The 20,606-nt window shown below is 39.7% G+C and overlaps 1 protein-coding gene across 3 annotated transcripts in view; it reads left to right on the forward strand.

The window, feature by feature from the left end:
- Window positions 1–20,606, forward strand: part of DTWD2 (DTW domain containing 2) — a 106,263-nt gene that overhangs the window by 11,409 nt on the left and 74,248 nt on the right. For 2 of the 3 annotated variants that reach the window (XM_068667207.1, XM_068667205.1), the window contains exons 2-3: window positions 12,007–12,105; window positions 18,375–18,465. In XM_068667207.1, the coding sequence (XP_068523308.1) occupies window positions 12,007–12,105; window positions 18,375–18,465 (190 nt within the window). The remainder of the gene's footprint in view (window positions 1–12,006; window positions 12,106–18,374; window positions 18,466–20,606) is intronic. The other variant, XM_068667206.1, reaches the window with a different exon arrangement.

Below are 20,606 nucleotides of genomic sequence, written 5' to 3' on the forward strand. Positions count from 1 at the left end.
GCTAATAGCATCTAACCTGGATGACAGGTTTTGAGGCAGTGATGGTTATATTTGAGTGAAAAATTTTGGAAACTCATTTGACGTTTCTTGACAGTATCCTGGTAGCCAAACTGAGAAGATACAGATGAGGTGAATGTGTCTACAAATTAAGAGTTGGCTGACTGTGGAGATCCAGTGATCAACAATTAACAGCTGATGTGACAGCTGTTTAGGAGAGGCTTTCTTGGGGATTGATGCTGTATCAGAGGCTGCTGGTCATGTTCCTGTTAACCTGGTTGACGGGGTGGAAGGCATGAACAGCAAGGCTGCAGGTGACATGGGCTTGGGAGGAGCAGCTGCTGTACAGCAGGAGGGTAGAGCTGCCATTCAGGGAGATGTTGAAAAATTGTCATTAGGAACCTCGCAAAATTCAGCAAATTCAGCATCATACACTCAGGGCTGACCAAGACCTGGCAGCACTGGAAGCCTGCACAGGGGGTGGTTTGGGAGCCACTTTGCAGCAAGGAACCAGGGCATGTATGTGGTCAGCAGGTTGAGTGGGAGCCGCAGCAGTGTGGCCCAGCAGCAGAAATGATCCAGCTCATGCCAGGCTGTTTAACTAGGCTGTAGCAAAAAACAAAACAAAACAAAAAAAAAACAAAAAACACAACATAAAATACTTAGAGTGAGAGTGGTGTAGTACTGGGGCAGGTTGCTTGTTAAGGCTGTGAAGCCTCAGTTTATGGAAGTGCCCAGGTCAGTTTGCTCAGGGCTTTTGAAATTATTCCTGCTTTGATTGGGAAGCTGGCCTAGATGACCTCCAGAGGTCCCTTCCGATCTGAACTATTTTATGAGTCTGTTTATAGCTTTGCACTCTGTGCTCTGCCTGAGCTCTTACCTGTAGCCTCTCAGAACAGGCAGTGCTAATTTTCTCAGCACAAAATCTCACTGTTGCGGTGCATGCCATTCCCATCAGTCTTCTAATGACGTGTTTAGGTGCTGTCTATCCTCGTTTTTGTTGACTTTTATGAGAATGCTTGCTAAATACAGAATGTTAGTTACACAAGTTGTATTTTCAAGTTGCACAAGAAAGGTTCATTTCTGCATTGGACTTTCTTATTTGAAAGGAGGTATTATTGTAAGGAGCTTTTCCTCAGGAATGCTGTTAGCAGGGTGCCCTGAGTTCTCATTAGGTACAAGTTAATGTGGTTCCATTAGTTAATGGATTTGTTGGGGGACTGCTATATCCAGCATTTAAAAGCATGTGTGCTTAATTGGTTGTATACTTTAAAAGCAACATCTTAAAGTATTGCCAAAATCTTTAGAGTAACTTAATTAACTTGATGTCTAGATATATACATAAAAATGTCGTATAATAAGTAAAAATCAACATTTTAATGAAATCTAATAACTGTTGAATAACAGGTTTATTATTTTAAAATACATTATTTATTGTATTACACCATGAAATCAGCTTCTATTTGATAAGATTTATGTGGAAGATTGCTAAATCAAAATCAAAGTGAAAGAATGTGCAACAGAAGTGCCTGCTATTTAGAAAAAGGACACTAGAGTGTAGTATAGCATTTATGTACTTGTAGAGCTACGAGGTATCAGAAAGTCTGCCAAACAGGACATTAATCTGCTTGCATACTGCCTTTTTCATACGGTTTATAATTTATAGTCAGAGAACTTGAATATAGCTCTAAACAAAACTCCATTCTTCTACCACCTATGACAGAAGTGAATAGTTCACTAGAATTAATTGAAAGTTGTTTAATATTTAACCATTTCCTAGCATTGTTTATTCATCATATAAAGCTCTGTTAACTGTTTTTTTTTATGTGGTTGGTTGGTTTATTTTGCTTTCAGTTGAAGATAAACTGCGGTGAATGGTGGATTTTCATTTTAATGTGAATGTGTTCTGCTTTTTAGAAGGCATCCACTTTTATGTTCATGCTAAATATGGATTGGAATACGCTTTCTGTTGTGGATTCATCAGTTTAACCAAAAGAGAGTATAGCAATAAATTACTTTTGTTTCATTGCTTTTTTGTTGTTTGTGAAAGGAAAAAAATAATAATTCATAGCTCTAAGAGATTGGTAAGGGCATTGTGGCACGGATTGGGAGAAACAAAAACTTAGCTCTCCTTTTAACTTACTTCTGAAAGATGTGTGGGTTCTGAGCCTGCTTTCATTTAAAATGAATGGTAGAATTCACTTCTGAGTTCGCTTGGTGCAAGACTGAGCTTCTAATTTTTCACTTTCTCATCTGCTTTGTTTCAAGCTAAGATTTGGACATGGTTTGCTATTAGCAGACAGTATACATGGCAATAGACTGTCCTTAAAGTAATGTATTAAGTAAGGTAATGTTGCATAGGTAGGCCTAAATTTCAAATGTTAAGAGCTATTACTTATGTGGAGATAAAGTTACTGAGAAAAGTCAGTTGTATTAATTACGTGGTCTGTGTTTTTTTTGGTACAAGAGAATGTTGTGGATGTAACCTAGAAAAACTAACTTCAAAACAAAACTGAAAAATCTTCATAAAAGTCTTGGAAACTTAGTGCTAGAAGTATTTATTCTTGTGTAGATTCTTGCAAGGTTTTCCTTACTGGCAAGCTGCAATTATCCTTTTTAAATTAAAAAAAAATAAAATCCAACAACAAAGCATCAGCGGATTAAGCTGGTTAGCATTTTCACTTCTACTTTTAGACCAGCTTTACTCAGCTTCAGGTGCGTTTTGGACCACTGGAGGCAGCTGAAATTTCCTGTCATGAGCTTATTAGGGCAGTGTTGTCATCCTTCCCTTTCTCCAGCTGCCCTCTTCCACACAGGGTGCAGGAGAGCCTGTGCTCCCTTGCTCCAAGATGCCAAACTGGGAGGGAGAGAGGGAGAAGGGCTGGTCAGCTCCAAAGTGTGAGGGCCTCGTGCTGCGGTGAGGGGCCTCAGTTTGGGCAGGTACATGGGGGGCCAGCAAGGCCTGAGGCTGAAGAGTGACCTGGCCCGCTCATCCTGGCTGGTCAGAGGGGTTCATCTGCTGTACAGCTGCCCAAGAGTCACGTGTAATACATTTTTGGTCCCTTTCTGGATTAGCACGACAGCTTGGTGCCAGCAGAGTCAGCTGTGTGTGCTGTGTCTGGTGGCTTCCCTCACTAGGGAGGAACTTTTGCCTTCTGCTCTGCAGGCTGAGGGGGAGGCAGACGCAAACCTCCCTTGGTCTGCATTAAGGTTTTTCTAATACATCAGTTTGTAAGTTCCTGTGTGTGGAGCTGCAGGTGTTAGCAATGCACTGGACTGGATTGTCTTCCAAATCTATATAAAAACATAACAAAATTTAAGAGTAATTGTGTCAGCTGCAATTTAAATTTACATAGCTATTATTTGTTGCTAACTTAAAACAGGAACTGAAATACATCTAAAAATAATCTTGCTTGTGAATGTATTAATGCTCACTAACATGCCATTCCTTGGCGTTAAACAGAATTTATTATTGGATGAAATTCTTTGTTTTGAAGCCTGCTGAAAGTGGAGCGGCAGAGGGTGTTGCAGGTGCATCAGTGGGCGTCGGGATCCACGGGTGCCTGGTATGGGGTGGCGGGTCCACCTGAGTCAGGTTTGGGCTTGGTAGTGTTTGGTGGAGAAGCCACACAGCAGGTGCTTTCAGTGTTACGAACAACTTCGTTTCTCTGTGCTGTTTTATAGCTCAATGGCTTCTTGACCTGCTCCAGCCCACGTCTTTAAGATCACTTTAAGCTTTTTATTTTCAGTACTAGTGAAGAAAGTAAGATAATGGAGATATTTCCAGCCAGGTTAAGGCAGACCTGCCCAGTATATCGTGTTGCAGGTAAGCAGAAAAGGCAACAACACCACTTCCAGTGAAATGGCTGCTCATGACTTTTCTTCTTTTCCATGTGTGCACCTTTAGGAAGAGGAGTAGATCAGATTCTTTATCTGTCAACAGACATAAATTAAAGAAGGTTTGAGATGGAAACTTCAAGAAACTCTGAGAACATTTTTATAAACATTTTGCGTTCTTACATTGCAAATAGTTTGCTGCAGCATTTAGCATTTTCAGATGTAGGCATTTCTTAACCAACTTTGAAATAAGCTACATGTTAATTTAAATAAGCCGTGGCTGGACCCAGCTTTATCACTTCAGGCCAATAGCACAATTTCTCATTTTTTAATTATTGTTTCAAAGGCTGAAATAGTAACAAGCATTTGTGGAAAGAAAACTCTTCAGCTGGAAACAAACATTCAAACACGTACTTCTGTAGTCTCGCAAAAAAAAATCCGTGGCTAATGATATCCACAAACTTCATTTAACTTAGGAAGCATTAATTTAGGAACTTGATATGCTCTTTAAAATATACTTCTGTTTTTACTTTATGCTGTTAACTAGTTTGTTCTCTGCATATGTACAAATGGGTGAAGTAAGATCCTGATTTTATACTGTCAGATTTTTTTTCCCCCTTGGGTTAGTGAGATCCTCTGTTTCCAGGGAAATTCTGTGCTTTTTTTGGTTACAGAATTTTGCTCGTCAGTGGCAGCCTCTAAACTTAGGAGGCAAATTTGGAATTATATGGCTGGCAGTGTAAACCTTCAGTTTAACTTCCTAATCTTAATGTCTCAACTGCTCAGTTTAAATGCCCTTAGTGCTTCACCTCATTCAATAAATTTAAGGCTCTGCTAACTGTCTGGCATCAAGCTTGTCAGAATGCCAGCTATTTTGCCAGACTGTAGAGCCAAGATGCATGAAAATGTCAGCAATTTCAGGCTCATTAGGTTTTGGCTTTTCTGGCCTCTCTGTAATGAGTCCAGTGCTGCATAAGCTAAATGCTATTTTTTTATTTACTCCTATTAGTTATTGTGGAAACCACAGCCAACTTTAATATATACGGTTGAAATAGTTGCAAGGGTGTTCTATTGATTTGTTAATCTCAGTTATTTGTAAGGAAAGCTGCCTGCCAAGGTCTGCTTCCATATAATAGGTTAAGGAGATATCCATGGTGGGTGTTTTGTTCTTTGCTTCTTAGTATCTTTTTTCTGTTATAGCACTGGAAGATATTTGTTGTTTTTAATATGTTCAGTTTAGCTTTATAAAGCTGTCATGAAAATCATGGGCTAAAAAAACTTGAACTTAGTTGTTTGTCCTGTATTTATGATACAGTTGGTCAGGCAAAAAGGCTATTTGCCTTGGAAAATGGTCACATTAGCAGACTGCAGAGTTCAAAGTCTTTCATACAGGTGGTGTGGACCTTGTCCATGTTTCTGTTATATGAAATATATTCATTGTTGTCTATATCGCTTTAGCATGAGAATATGAGAATATAAGGACATGAAACTGTTGGAGAGTGTCCAGAGGAGGGCTACGAAGATGGTGAAAGGCCTGGAGGGGAAGACGTACGAGGAACGGCTGAGGGCACTGGGCCTGTTCAGCCTGGAGAAGAGGAGGCTGAGGGGAGACCTCATCGCAGTCTACAACTTCCTCGTAAGGGGGTGTCGAGAGGCAGGAGACCTTTTCTCCATTAACACCAGCGACAGGACCCGCGGGAATGGAGTTAAGCTGAGGCAGGGGAAGTTTAGGCTGGACATCAGGAAGGGGTTCTTCACAGAGAGGGTGGTTGCACACTGGAACAGGCTCCCCAGGGAAGTGGTCACTGCACCGAGCCTGACTGAATTTAAGAAGAGATTGGACTGTGCACTTAGTCACATGGTCTGAACTTGGGTAGACCTGTGCGGTGTCAAGAGTTGGACTTGATGATCCTTAAGGGTCCCTTCCAACTCAGGATATTCTATGATTCTATGATTCTATGATGTGAAAGAACACTCGATGTTTAGCATTCATACAAATGCTGTACTAATGAATTTAATAAATTTGTTGGATAACCCATTCTATTATAATGCCAAAGCCTGGAGTGAGGGTCCAAATTAATTTAAAATGCTTCTAATGTAATTGCTTGTCACTGTGTTATAAATTTATTCATAAAACCCACTTCACCCTTAAGAGTCAATTCTGTAGGATCAAGTGTCTTTTCAAATTTAAAAATAAATAAAGTCTGTTTTACAGTTTACTTAGTGTTCAAGACTAATATGAAAACTATGATAATGCAAAACAGAAGGGAAGCCTGGAATGATGCATAAACTACCAAATACCTGAAAGGTTATTTCTTTACTAATTTCACATATTTATACAAATCCTTTTTTTTTTTTTTTCCTGGGGAGAAATACTCACGCGCACACAAACACATTTACTTATTTGCCTATTGTTTCAAGAAACACAGTAGCTGGTGTTGTTTTCCGAAAGACCCGAATGTTGTCCTTAAGCAGAACTCCGAGCTTGTCATGACATAAGTGACTGCTTATATCCCTCATCTCCAGAGAGCTGCCTTTACTTGTCCAATTCTGGTCTTAAATCTAGGAAGAATGACACCTTGTAATCTTTGTAAGCAATGCTTTTCAAATGTTTTGCTTTAGTTCTTCAAATCCAGTCTAGCTGAGCTTTGACTGAAAATCATTACACACTGATGGGTGTTTGGTGCTAAAAAGGAAATGAATTGGTGATATAAATCCCTTTTGGGTGCCAATAGCAGAAAACACCAAGATCAAATTCAGCACTAACAGAACAGCTTCTCTAAAACATGCTTTGAAGATAGTTTGGATGATTTTGCTTTTCTTAGATATATTTTGTTGCTTCTTCTTCGGTGGGAGCTAAGGACATGGCTCCTAAAATGTATTGGGTTGCTCTGAAAGTAAATAGTAAAATAGGACTATGCTCCTGTGTAAAAGTATAGTCTGTGCTCTTGTCCTGAACACTTACTTTACTGAATGTTATTTTCTTTGCTGGTGTGTAGGAGCTGGACGTGGTCTATTGCCTCACTTTTTTTTTTTTTTTTCTATCTGTGGCTCAACAGCTTGCTGATGTTGTTATTCAGTAACAGTACAATACATAGTCATGCTGATGAAGACTGAAAGATCTGAGAGCTGCTTGTGCATGGCCCTACAACTATTTTCTTTTAAATATGTATCTGTGCCAGCAAATCATACTGACAATGAATGGGTCAGACCCAAGCTTCATGTGGTGGAGAGTTGAACGGTGGAGAAAAACAGGTGCCTGGGGATGAGGATAAATACAGGGCAACTGTAGAGTGATGTTTCCTGGCTGATAGGAATAGTGGTTCTGGGGTTTTCTGAACCAAAAAGCATATCTTCATGCTTAAATAGCTCTTCATGATGGATAGCTTTTTTCCTGTCATGAATCATTTGTTTCCATGATTGTGTGATAAGATGTATAATGGAACTATTCATGAAACAGATACAAGTAGGTGTTTCCTTTTGAACTTAGTATGTGTTGGTATTGTTTCATGCTTCTCTCAACTGCTTTATTCTTTGTTTAGGTTTTCTGAAGTCCTCTGCCCTGGGCAAAAGTCAAGGAGCATTTCAAATTTGTAAGATGTGAACAGTTTTCAAATTGATTGAGAAATTTCAGTTGAATATAATGGAAAACACATTCTGTGTTTTTGTAGGGAGATTTGTAGCCCGTGTTGCTGAGATTGAAAAACAGAGAAGGAAAGTGGGATGTGTCTTCTCACCACAGTGCTTAGGAATAGGAGAACTGCTGGCAACTGGTTCCAGGGGAAGCCCAATGCTTGGAAATAGTGCTGTGATCTTTTTGCTGCTCACAAGTAGCATGTGTGTTGTCTCTGTTGCTGTACCTCTTTTCTCGTCTTTAAATTATCTCTGACCATATCCCATTTCTTTCTCTGGGAGAGAAATCCCCTGCCTGCAGTAGTTTCGGTGATGGAATACTGAAAGGTACTGAAGGTTGGCGTAAAGGCACTTTTTGTGTAAATTATTGTATTGCTTTTTAGGTGCCTCTGTAGTGTATCATGCCTCTTCATTCCTTGTCAAAGCTTGGTGTGTTTGTAGTGTTTTGTGGCAAGAACAGATACTATATTGTGTCGACTTGTAAGAAGTATCAGAAAACTCGTCTGGAAACTAATTTATCAAATACAATGGCAGTGCATATTTAATAGGTTGCTCACATGCTTAAGTTGTATTGGAATTACCCCTTACGATTCATGGTACTATCCTGAAATATAGAATGGTTTCGGCTGGAAGGGATCCTAAAAAACATCCAGTTCCAACCCCACTAGACCGGGTTATTCAAAGTCCCATCCAGCCTGGCCTTGAGCACTTCCAAGGGTGGGGCACCCACAGCTTCTTTCAGCAACCTGGTCTAGTGCCTCACCACCCTCAGAGTGAAGAATTTCTTCCTCATATCTAATCTAAACCTACCCTCTTTCAGTTTAAAGCCATTACCCGTTGTCCTGTCACCACAATTCCTTGTAAAAAATCCCTCCCAGTCTTTTCCGTAGGCCCCTTTTAGATACTGGATGGCTGCTATAACGTCTCGCCAGAGCATTCTCTTCTCCAGGCTGGACAACCCCAACTCTTTCAGCATGTCTTCATAGGAGAGGTACTCCAGCCCTCTGATCATCTCTGTGGCCCTCCTCTGTGTCAGGTCCTGTTATGTTGGGGTCTCAGAGCTGAATGCAGTGCTCCGTGTGGGGTCTCGTTAGAGCAGAGTGGAGAATCGCTTCCCTCAACCTCCTGGTCATGCCTCTTTGATGTAGCCCAAGATACGGTTGGCTTTCTGGGCTGCAAGCACATGTTGTTGACTCATGTTGAGCTTCTCATCAAACAACACCCTGAAGCCTTTCTCCTCAGGGCTGCTCTCAATCCATTCTGCCCCCAGCCTGTATTTGTCCTGGGATTGTCCTGGCCCAGGTGCAGGACCTTGCACTTGGCCTTGTTGAACCTCATGAGGTTGAGCCACTAACCACAACTCTTTGAGTGCAACTGTCCAGACAATTCTTATCCTCTGAGTGGTCCATCCATCAAGTCCATGTCTCTCCAATTTGGACACAAGGATGTTGTGTGGGAATCTCTTCTGATACAGCAAGCTAAGCTTACTCTGGTATGTTTTAATGAATCTAAAATGTAGTGCGGTAGTGTCATTTCCTGGAACCAGATGGAACAGTTTTCAAACACACAGTAGAAATATTGGAGGTTCAGATAGATCCAGTCTGATCATGCATCGCTTCTAGGAGGACACCTCTGTGTTTCTGCCAGGCACTCTGGAACAATGGAAGCTGCCATTAATAGGTGTTTTCATGGAGCCATTGTAACATAGAATGCCTCTACCTCATTAGCAGAGGTCATATGTCCTATATATCTGAAAATGATCTCTCACAAAATGTAAAGACATCAAATGACTTATCAGCTCCCTCCTGCTGTAGCGATAGAGCTTTTTTGTGTTATAAGAACTTGTTATAAGAACAAGTATTCCAAATTTCTGATTGGATGAGTTAATTTATTACTGGCTCAGATTGTTTGTAATGCAGTTGCTGTATGTTGGCTGGTAATATAGAAATACATGTTTTTTTCCTGTTGTGCATGATCTTTTCTTTGGGTAGAATACCTTTTTTATATGCATTTTTGTACAGCAAGTTAGCAGAATAATTAGTCTTGTACTCTTTAAATATTTCCAGAACTTACGAAGAGGTTGAGAAGCTGAGGTGGAGAAGTAGTATTTGCATGTCTTTTCCCGTAATGCAAATTGGTTAATCAGCAAATATGATAACCAGCTTTGAAAGCTGTATTTTATTAATACAGACATTAATATATTGGTAACAATACATTTATAATAATAATAAAGTTAAATATATTTGATATAATAAATTAATAGCCCTTTAAGTTATATATTCAAAATTAAAAATATAAACAATTTTTGCTGTGATTTGTAGTAGATGTTTCTCCATATAAGTGAATAATTTTTTTTCAGGAAACTGGGATATGTTCTATTAAATTAACTGAATAAATCAATACACCTTTTAAAGCAAAACAAACAAAAGACCCAACAACTAAAAACCATACACCTGTTTTATTTCCTTTAACTTTTCATGGGAAACAAAAACTCAGCACTTTGCTTTTTTTTTTTTTCCTTTTTCCCTTCAGGAAGCTGGTGTTATATGAATTCACCAAGTGGAACAGGAAGTGCTTTGTTGATTGATGCCAGTACTTTCTCCACCACTGTTTCTGATTCTGTGTTTTTTCTTTATGTGGCTGTTGACTTTTATAATGTTTTTAAGAATTATAATTGTTTGTATGCCTGCGAGTTGTGAGTCTTTTGACAGCGGTTGGAGGAACGTAGTGAAGACAGAAAAATCTCTGAAGCATGACTTTTCTCAGGAAACACTGTTAAACTAAGGCTTGGAAGTTTTTCTTGGGTAAAGAATGTGCAAAATAAGCACAGAGAAACCTAAACGGTGCTGATGGGAGCAGTGTTTCCATGAGAGCTCTAGCACTTCTCAGAAAGATGGCTTTCTAAGACTCATTCTGAAGAGCAAGTGAAGAGCTTGGTGGGCATGGAGTTAGGAAGATGAAGCTAAAAAACCTGTAAGCTTTGATCACATTTTGCTTCTGATACATTTTTACTTCTTGATTTTTGTCTGTGGGAGTCAGTCTTGAGTAGGCTAGTTTGAACAGTCACGAGGATGGAGTTGCATTAAAGGGTAAGGAAGTTTGGTAGGACCTAAACCTCCATGTGGTAGGACCTAAACCCCTTTGTGTTCCAGCTTGTCCTCAGGTATCAGAGGGGCTGGGGTTGGCTGGACTTATATTCTGAGTTTTGCCCAATTTGGTGCTGTATGTCCAGTCACATTAATCACAATCACAAATGTGCAAATAGTGCAATACACTTTCAGTCTAGTAAAACAGTTCCATAGTACCATCCAGTTACCCATCCGTGCAGTGATAGCACAGAGCTTGGCTGTGGTGTCCTCACTCTGCTCCACCCTCCATACTCTATCTCTTACAGTCACCACACCAAGCTCCCCAAGCTCCCCTCATGTCACCAATACCTAAGGTTGCAGGCGATATTGCCAAAGGGACTATCGTGGAACAGATTACTTGCGTATCTGCCACATCTCACTCTGGAAGTTTCCTCAGTGTTGAACCTTCTCTTAAGATTTGGATGAACGTTTAGCCTCAATAAGTCACCTCCAGCAATTATTCCACAGATAGTAATAGGCAATTTAAAAGTGGAATAATGGAAGCAGGGTAGTCAAAATAACAAAGCATGATGGACATGATTTTCATAATTTAATCTAAGGTGTGGTAGAGATTATCTTTGATTATTTTTGTGCTCCAGAGTAACTAAGCATGAGACTGAAGGACTGCTAGTATCGCCTTCGCTTAAGAAATATTTACATGTTAGTGTTACAGAGACATCTTGTAGTGGCTTGAAGTCATGCCACATTACCTGCTACAGACTTCTACTGAGAAAATAAGGGCAGCTAATAGTAACCGAAACAGTGGCATTAGATGCATTGGCACATCCTGTTCAATTATAAAGCAAAGGAATACAGAGAACTCCTTCATTTATCTTTTTCAGCATTAAAGTTCACAGTTTCCCTCTTGTACCATAGTTTAAAAGCATATGTGAGCTTCAATTAACAGAGCAGATCAATAGAGCTCGTATATGTGGAACATCAGCTATAGAGTTTCTAGTTTAAATAAGATTCATATCTATTAGGATCAGGGGATGGGCAAGTTTTCAGAAATCTCAGGCATACTATGAAGACTTAGGCCTAAACTTCACGCTAGCTGTCTTTAATGTACAGTTCAGCTGGTGACCATGGCAGTTTGGCTGCTTGTGCAGGATCCATGCTTTTTATCAGCAAAGATTATGGGAATACCAGATGCTCCTGCAGGCTGCACTTGCCCTGGATTTCACACGTGGGTGATGGGTCTCGGCTATGTAGAGGACAAAGTAATCAATTATTTCACCTCCACTCAGTGCGCGCGAGAGAGAGTTTCTCATTTAATCAGGGTGGCTTTTTATCCGCCATGAATATTGGCAATTGCATCAGATCACACACTGTATATATGGAGAGTGAAAGCAGAAATACAATGTACCCTGCAACTTCTCTTTAAGATAACATTAAGTCCTGTCTCTTACAGAAGGCTACCCAGACGGAGTTGTTACATTTTGCCCAGGGAAATGCAGAACTGTGCACAAACACATTTTAGAGATAAAACGCAAAAAGTAAAAAGTTGCAGGTAGGTAATCCCAAGCCACTGCTGTTGGCATTGCATATTTTGCTTTAAATTGTGCAGAAGGATTAAGAATAGAAGAATGGTCAGAAATTGAGTTTGTCAAAGGTCCATTATGCCTAGAATGATGCCTCCAACCATGAGCAGATACAGTCTTGAGTATGTACCTCACAGCTAAGGAAGAACAGGGTAAGCATATGTTGCCACTTTTCTCCTTTCTTAAACTGCCTTTAGCTCAGGGGACTTTGAGTTGGATGCAGCTATGTACATTCATTACTGATGTTTGCATATTTCATGGATTTTCATTACAGGAATGCTTCCAGTTTTCCCTGAACCTATGTAAAGTTCCTGTATCCGCAGCATCAGTCAACAAGGAGATTGGAGGCTCTTGACACAAAGAATTACCTCCCCATGTTTGTTTTTAACCTGGCTTCTTCAGACTTCTTTAATGCTCAGAGTACAAGTTGGGGCTAAACCAGAGGTTCATGTAGTGGCGTAATAATGTTTCACCTTGCTGTGCAGCTAAACATCATCACAGCCATTCTTTCACTCTGCCTCCTCAAATGGAGAGAAAATACTATGGAAGAGGGCTCAAGGTTTGAGATAGGGAGATCACTCTCCAATTATCATCATGGGCAAAACACATTCAGAGCAGGGAGATTTACAAAATTTATTGCCTATTACTAACAGATTAGGCAGAGAAAACTAAAACTAAGAACGCCTTCCCTCCCCCATCTGCCCTCTTCTGCCCAACCCTGAGTGGCGCTGGGGAATGGACAATGGGGTTGCAGTCAGTCTATAAAACTTTGCCTCCACTGCTCCTTCTCGGTCACTCTGCCCCTGCTCCCTATGGAGTCCCTTCCAGGGATGCCGTCCTTCCCCAACTGAGCCTGCGTGGGCTTCCTGCAGGCAGCAGCTCTTCAAGCACTGCTCCCACAAGGCTCCGTCCCACGGGGTCCATCCATCCATCCCCCAGGAGCAAACTGCTCCAGCACGGATCCCCCACGGGTGGGTGCAGCTCCCCCCAGACCCCTGCTCCTGCGTGGGCTCCTCTCCACGGGCTGCAGCTCCGGCCCGGGGCCTGCTCCTGCGGGGGCTCTCCATGGGCCACAGCCTCCTCCAGGCCACATCCACCTGCTCCACCGGGGGCTCCTCCACCCATGGGGGGGCTGCAGCGTGGAGATCTGCTCCATGGGGGACCCATGGGCTGCAGGGGGACAGCCTGCTCCACCAGGGGCCTCTCCCTGCACAGCCCGCAGGGGAACTGCTGCTGCCTGCCTGCCTGCAGCACCTCCTGCCCTCCTGCTGCACTCCCCTGGGGGGCTGCAGGGCTGTTGCTCTATTTTCTCACCCCTCTCTCCCAGCTGCTGTTGCCCAGCAGTTCTTTCCCTTCCTTAACTTTGCTCTCCCAGAGGCCCAAGCAATGTCACTCACTGGCTGGACTCCAGCAAGCAGCAGGTCCCTTTTGGACCAGCTGGAGCTGGCTCTGATCTGCCATGGGGCAGCTTCTGGGCTCCACTCACAAAGGACTGTGCAGCCTTACAGCCCCCTGCTACCAAAACCTTGCCACATTAAACCAATGCATCCGTTTAATTCTTTCAGTCTTTCCTAGTAACACTTAAAATCTGATAGGCATTTCTGAGAACTAATAGGCTGCCATTTTTACAGAACTGTTTCTTATATTTACATAACTATTTCTTATACTGTAACTGTTTATTACTCCTGAATGTCATGCTATTTTAATGGACACCTTAGACCCTGGGTTTTCTATTGTTTTCTTCCAAGTGCATCATTTTGTTTTCATCTATGTTTAACTTAATCCACTTACTCTTTTAAAATCCTTCTGTAACTGTTGTGGTTAAGGTGGAGGATGCAAAATATAGTCTTAAAACCATTTTTAGTATGTTTGTCCTGTAGCATAAAACTAGCAAAAATATTGTTTGTTCTCAAATTTTATTCAATTTATGGGCTTATGACGCTAAACTTACAACATAACATAATAAAACTCTTGAATATTTTTTCAACGTATATGTGTAATGGACTTGTGTTAGTATAAAACATGTATTAAAACATTAGTACAGAACAAACATATGGTAACTGTGTGGCTTCCCTCCAGACTTTTCAGGTGGATCTTGACCTTGGAACCCTTGGTGTTTTGACCTAAACAGTAGAGAAATCTAATTAGCTTGAAGCAGCTATTTCTGTTTGGCCAGTCATGTTTCTTTGAAAATAGAGTCTGGGGCCTGACCTTGGCAATATGCGTTGTAAGATGAAAATGCTGCCACAATTGTTAGTAGTTCTAGTTCAAAAACATCAGCTTCCTCTTCATTCTAATATTGCAAGCATTGTTCCTGTAACATGTGTTTGGCACACTTAACCTCTTTATATGTTTCCTTAGAAAACCTACAAGTGCTGAGCATAAACATGTAACATCATTTTTCTTTGCTTATGGTGGGCTAAATCCTTGCTTTACCTTTAGTTTTCTGAATGTAGATGTAAGAGTGCACTTAATTGCCTTCCTGGAATGGTGTCTGTGTTCAGAAATACAGTGGACATGTTGTAGGAAGGCAATAGACCTGATGCAGGTACGGACATCTGTATTTTGTATGAAAACTGTAAAGGGACTCTTGGAAAGAGTTTCAGAATTAGTTTGCTATTTTCCAGGCTGCCACCTCTTCACTTTTAGACTATCTTTTCCCACAAACTAGTAATCACACTAAACCTGGCACTGCAGTAATGCACAGTCCACTGTCTTGAATCAGTTCTGCTGGAAAACAAACAGACAAACAAACAAAAAACGACTAAATGTTATTCTGAATCTGAACATTTCAATTTAGTTGTGAAGAATGAAAGGAAAGCTATGAGTTCTGTGCATGGCTGTCCGTTCAGTATGTGGCTATATATGAAGCACTTCTGCAAGACAGCGTTATTTTTCAGTCCCACCAATGTGACTGGTTGCTTTGTCATGAGTTTTTGAACTAGAAATGCTGTATTGAAAAACGGGTAGAAACCTGTTGAGTAGCTTTGAGCAATAGTGAAATTGCATACAGGTGAATAGTACTATAAAAATCGTCCTCCTTCAAATCCTACTCCCAACCCCGAGGCTTTTCCATAATATTTTGAATACTGCTGTTCTTGCCTGGAGTCTGGTGTAGATGGCTTTCATTTCCAGAAATGGATGAAAACTTAGGGTCATTAAATAAGTTCCCTGGTGCTGCCCCTACTCTTCTTTTACAGCAACATATGTAGGGCAAGTCTGTACCAAAAACTTTAAACAAAAGAAAAATACAAAAAGCCTTTTCTTTCTAGGTGACTTTTCTCAGAGTAAAAGCAGCCTTTGTGGCTGTGGAACAGGACGTCTCTTGTTTGGAAGTGTTTCCTATCTGACTGCTCTAGTCTCATAATGTAGGTTTCATGTAGGGATAAAGTTTTTTGTCTCAGCACAATAACCATTAGGTATCAAAGTGAAAGTACAAAAATAAGTCCTTGTGCCCCCAGGATGGGGTTGTAAAAGTACCTATTCAACATAATTAGGTACCTAATTGGGTTATTAAAGTTAAGTAATGTATATACATATGTAAGTAATTAAATTATATTGGAAAGTATTCTATTTGTAATAATGTGTGCTCTGCTCTCTACAAATCAAATTATAGGTAGAATTGATTCTGTGACAATTTAAAAATACTTGCTTTTTAGGTAATTTCCTTTACTTTTTATGTAACATTAACAAAGCCTAAAAAGCTACCTATGAAAAATATAAGCCAGTGTGGAAAATACAAAAAACATATACAAAAGTGAGACTTAAAAATAAGTAAATTGTATCTGGCCAACTTTGTTATAGTAAACACCCCGAGGTCAGAAATCATCAGAAACTGTTTCCGTCTGCTTATAAAAGCTAGTGAACAATGCAGCTCTTTGAATCGAAGTCACCAGTTGACTGTTTTGGAATAGCTTTATGTAGTAGATTTTCATGCCTTAATCTCTCCTTAGTAGAAAATGCAATCATGGGGAGAACTTTAACAATTTCTCTTGTTAATGAAACCAGCCATGTAATAATGGGAAGAAACTAAGGAATCAGAGTGCAAAACTTGAGTTCCCAGTAAATTTGTTGATCAAAAATAGGATGAGCTTCTATTTAACACTTGGGACTCAGGCAAGAAACAGTCAGGGGGAGTATTTGATGGTTCCAGGTTGTGAGGAAACTGTTTTCAGAAATTTTTGTTTAAATCAGTTACACGTGAAGAGAAAAAAACTGGAAAAAAAAAGACCGTGTTACAGCACTGGAAAAAAAAAAAAAAAAAAAAAAGTGTTATAGCTTTGGAGAACTGATAAGAGATTCATCAGACCTGGAAGTGAGGCTGGTTTTGGTAGGTTCACAGTGAAGGGCCTCGTTACACCCCACTGAATATCGAAGTTAATGAATGCTTAATTTTAGGCTCAAGGCCTGTAAATAATGGAACAGAATATACTGTATTTATGGAGGAGTAGCAACACAAAAATGTCAGCACTAAAAGGCGTTGAAGAAAGAAAAAAGGCACTGAAGCATTATTTCTGGAGTGCATGAGAATAATTTCCGTTTTGTCAATTTTTTGGCCATGAGATTTTTAGTCTAAATGTTTTAAAATACTTGTTCCAGTTCTTGTTTTGAAGAGTACCAATTCCTTCCCCTGCCCCCAGACTGGATTTAGATTGTTGTTAGCTAACCTTTAACTGTGTACCCCGTGGAGAAGGGAAATAATCTCTGTGTCGCAGTAGTTAGGGCTAGAAGTAGGGGGCTTAAATTAACACAACCTGCAAGCTGTTAAAGAGCAATTTATCCACTGTTATTGCCTTTTTATAGTGCTGCCATTTGCTGGTAAGAACTAATGTTTTGTTTTAAGATTGACTAGGGAACAGTTACGCTGGTTTAGATCACCAAAACATTTAGTGAGCTTGACTGGGTGCGTGCTCTCATGAACAAGCATTACGGTGTCTGTCAGTGGGGCTGGACACAAACTTGGTCAGGGCCTAACCTGAGAACTTCAGTAAATCACATCTGCGGCAGTGTTTGATTACTGTGTCTCATGAATGATCAACATACAAGCTTACTTTATTTTATTAATCATGGAGAGCTTTGTTAGCAGACACTGTATGATTTTAGGTGGTAAATACTGGTTCACTATTGCTTCAGAGTTCAGGAAATCCATCATTTTTTAAGTAACTAAATGATATACACTAGTAGCTGTTGTGCATCTGTGTGCGTGCATAACAACTTCAGTTACTCCTTGTTCATCTTTAAGCTTAATTCTTTGCTTCTGTTTATTCTTGGCCACCCAGCATATTAGTTTAATGCCAAGTAATATTTAGGTTAATTTATGTGTTCTTATGGTTCCACTAGTAATTTTAACAGCTGCAGTGCAACAACAACAAAAAAATCAAATATTTTTTGTTTTCTTTTTTTTCAGGCTTTAATTATCCTGATAAGTTTTCTTTTTTCTTGTCTACTATATGTTTCTGCATAGATGGAATTATAAAAAATGAACCTGGTTATAAATATAGTATGTTTGGAGTTTCCTGTGTATATACTTTTAAAATACTCTATTAGAAATAGTCTATCAATTATAATTATTATATATTCTATTCTAGTATTGTTAAAACACTAAGTTGGTATGAAATGCAGTAACAGATTTGTAAAACTGGGGTATGGTTGCTCCTCTTGAAGATGATGGAAAGGTTTTTATAGTGTTTTAGTCCTAACCAAATCACAGGAGGGGGTTGAACACTTCTCGAAACTATCTGAATGAAAACCTTGCCTTCTTGTACATGTATTTTTAGAAGCAGTAGAAATCTCAGAACAGAAGTTTATCACAGAATCACAGAATTGTCCAGGTTGGAAGAAACCTCAAGATCATCGAGTCCAACCTCTGACCTAACGCTAACAAGTCCTCCACTAAATGATATTGTTAAGTTCAACATCTAAATGTCTTTTAAAGACCTCCAGGGATGGTGACTCCACCACTTCCCTGGGCAGCCCATTCCAATATAATTATATTATATTATATTATATATTATTAATAATTAATAATATATTATATTAGGGTAGGACTATAACATATTAGGGTAGGGTATACCTACCCTAATTGTAGTGTATGACAGTGTATTTTAGTACACTGTCATAAGGAGGAGTTCTTAGTGTGCCTTTTTGGATACAGTATATATTTGTACAATATATTAATGCCATCTGACATAAATCGCTGATTAATTTTACTGTTTTCCTGCTCCCTTTTGTCTTGTAGCCGTCCTCAGAAGGTGTGTTTGTGTCCATTCCTGCCCATACATCCTCTAAAAGTCTCCACCTGCTTGTATATAATTCAGCATCCAGCAGAGGTGAGTAAGGCTCTTGTAATTTTTAAGAGTTCGTCTAGAATCTTAATGAAGCAAATGGCATACAAGAGAAAACAACCATGTTTTTAACATGATATAATGATTTTGCCTTTTAAACCAGATAATTGAAATGTCACTTCATCTGAATTATTGTGTCTTCTGAAATCACAACTGACTTCTGCAGTTTTCTTACACACAAGACATCTTTTCTAATTTGAATAGGCATACTAGAATTGGACCTTGCCTTGGCTTGGCACAAACTGTTCCAAGAGTGAGTATTGATACAGTATGGCACAGGGGCACTTGTAATCAAGAGGAAGGAATATGCTTTATTTATATCTGTTCTCTTTCATTGCTGTTAGTCTTCTGTTATAAAAATATAAGTTATGCAATGCATCTTAGTGGTGACCTTAAGTATTTAGCCAATGGAAAACTGTGGGTTAGCTTCAAAACATCAGGGGGGGCTGTGTGGGTGTGTGTCTGTGTGTGTGTCTGTGTGTGTGTGTGTGTGTGTGTGTGTGTGATTTAGAAGAGTGCGTGAGAGAACCACCAAAGCAGCAACTTTCTTTGAAGTTTGAATTGTTTTTTGCTTAAGGTACTTTTGCTTTTCAAAGATCCTAGGTGGTGGTATAGTGTGTCCTATACTGGACATGGTACAGGGCATTCTATGTTTTTGCCTGTTCTGTGCCTTCAAATATTGAACAGACCCTTAATTTTTGGTTTAACTAATAGGGAAATTTATGTTGGTGTTTTCTTGTCTGTTAACAATGGAGTATGATGGTGGATCACAAGTATTTTAGAAGCTGAACTGCAGTTACAGGGATCTGGATAGGCAGTGTGTTTACAAATTAGACTGTGTCATTCAGAACCTGTATTCTTCTGATCCAGCTGTTTACTTACAGTAGCTCAATCTGCAGGCAGAGTCTTTGCCTGAAGCAACTTCAGCAGAATGTAAATGACCAAATTAGAGAAAAGTGTCTAGAGAAACAAAACAGAAGTCATGATGTGTTTGGTCCCCAAACAGGAAAGCTGTGATTTTTAATTGGCTACTTACAGTGAAAATACTGTTTTTGTGTTAGTTCTTTTCTCAAAAGTTCTTAATTTTACATTAAGTCACTTGCTGGAAAAAAAGTTTCAAAATGTGCCAGAGAACTTTGAACTGGCATTTGATTTGTGCTGAATTTCTTATTCATGGTGGAAGGTATTTGAAAAAGTTTGCACATTCTCTTTAGATTCCATGCACTATTTCCGTGTCCTTCTGAACAGCAGTCTACACTTTTTATTTATCAGCTATCACAACAGTTGTCCACTAAAATGGGATGCAACTTTTGTTATATGGTATATGTAACTATTGGTATATGTTAATGGTGACAACTGATCCAGGCAATGTGATCCAAGTTATGATAATTCATATGATAAACTAGTAGTGGAGGACCACTTTAAGTGAAGACAATCTATCTTAGAGGAAAAAAATAACTATCTGACTATACAAGGGAACTTGGCTTATCGGAGATGAATACAAAGAAAGACTGAGAAGCTAAGAGCATGGTATATAAAGACCTTTGGAAATGTTTTAGATGATTACAGGTGATTCTTTTGATCTCAGAACGGCAGAGGCATGATTGCCAAAGGATAGGTTCGCTTTGCTGTAGCTGTCTACTCAAAATGCAAAAAGTCTTGAAGGCAGATAAGCCTTACAGATTTAGTATCAGTAGCTTATCCTTGAGTTTGCCTTATCATTACAGTTCCTTTTGAAATGGACTGTGGGGTATATCTCATTAAACTAACCAGACAGGCAATGTATTTCTCCTACTGCACATCAGTGCTGACTTGACTTTCATTCTCCACGTGCTTCATTATTTATTGGCTTTGGAAGTCTGCAGTGCAGCGAAGTAAACCACCAGCTGTGACCAAATGACTATTTAGACTTGTATTCAGGCAAGATGGTAATGGAGGAAGGTGGAAGCAGCATTTCCTGTGCTCTTTGATTATGTGTGATTATTTGTGACTGTGACTCCAGTCCTTACAATTCAGAGGGCATTCTGCCAGATACACATGTGAGGTGCTTCAGAAGAGAGAGGAACCTCTCCATGCACAGTAGTAAGGATTCTCTAAGATCCCAGGTTAGGAAACCTGTCACCCAA

The sequence above is a fragment of the Anas acuta genome, chromosome Z, assembly GCF_963932015.1.
Source record: "Anas acuta chromosome Z, bAnaAcu1.1, whole genome shotgun sequence".
Taxonomy (NCBI): Eukaryota; Metazoa; Chordata; class Aves; order Anseriformes; family Anatidae; genus Anas; species Anas acuta.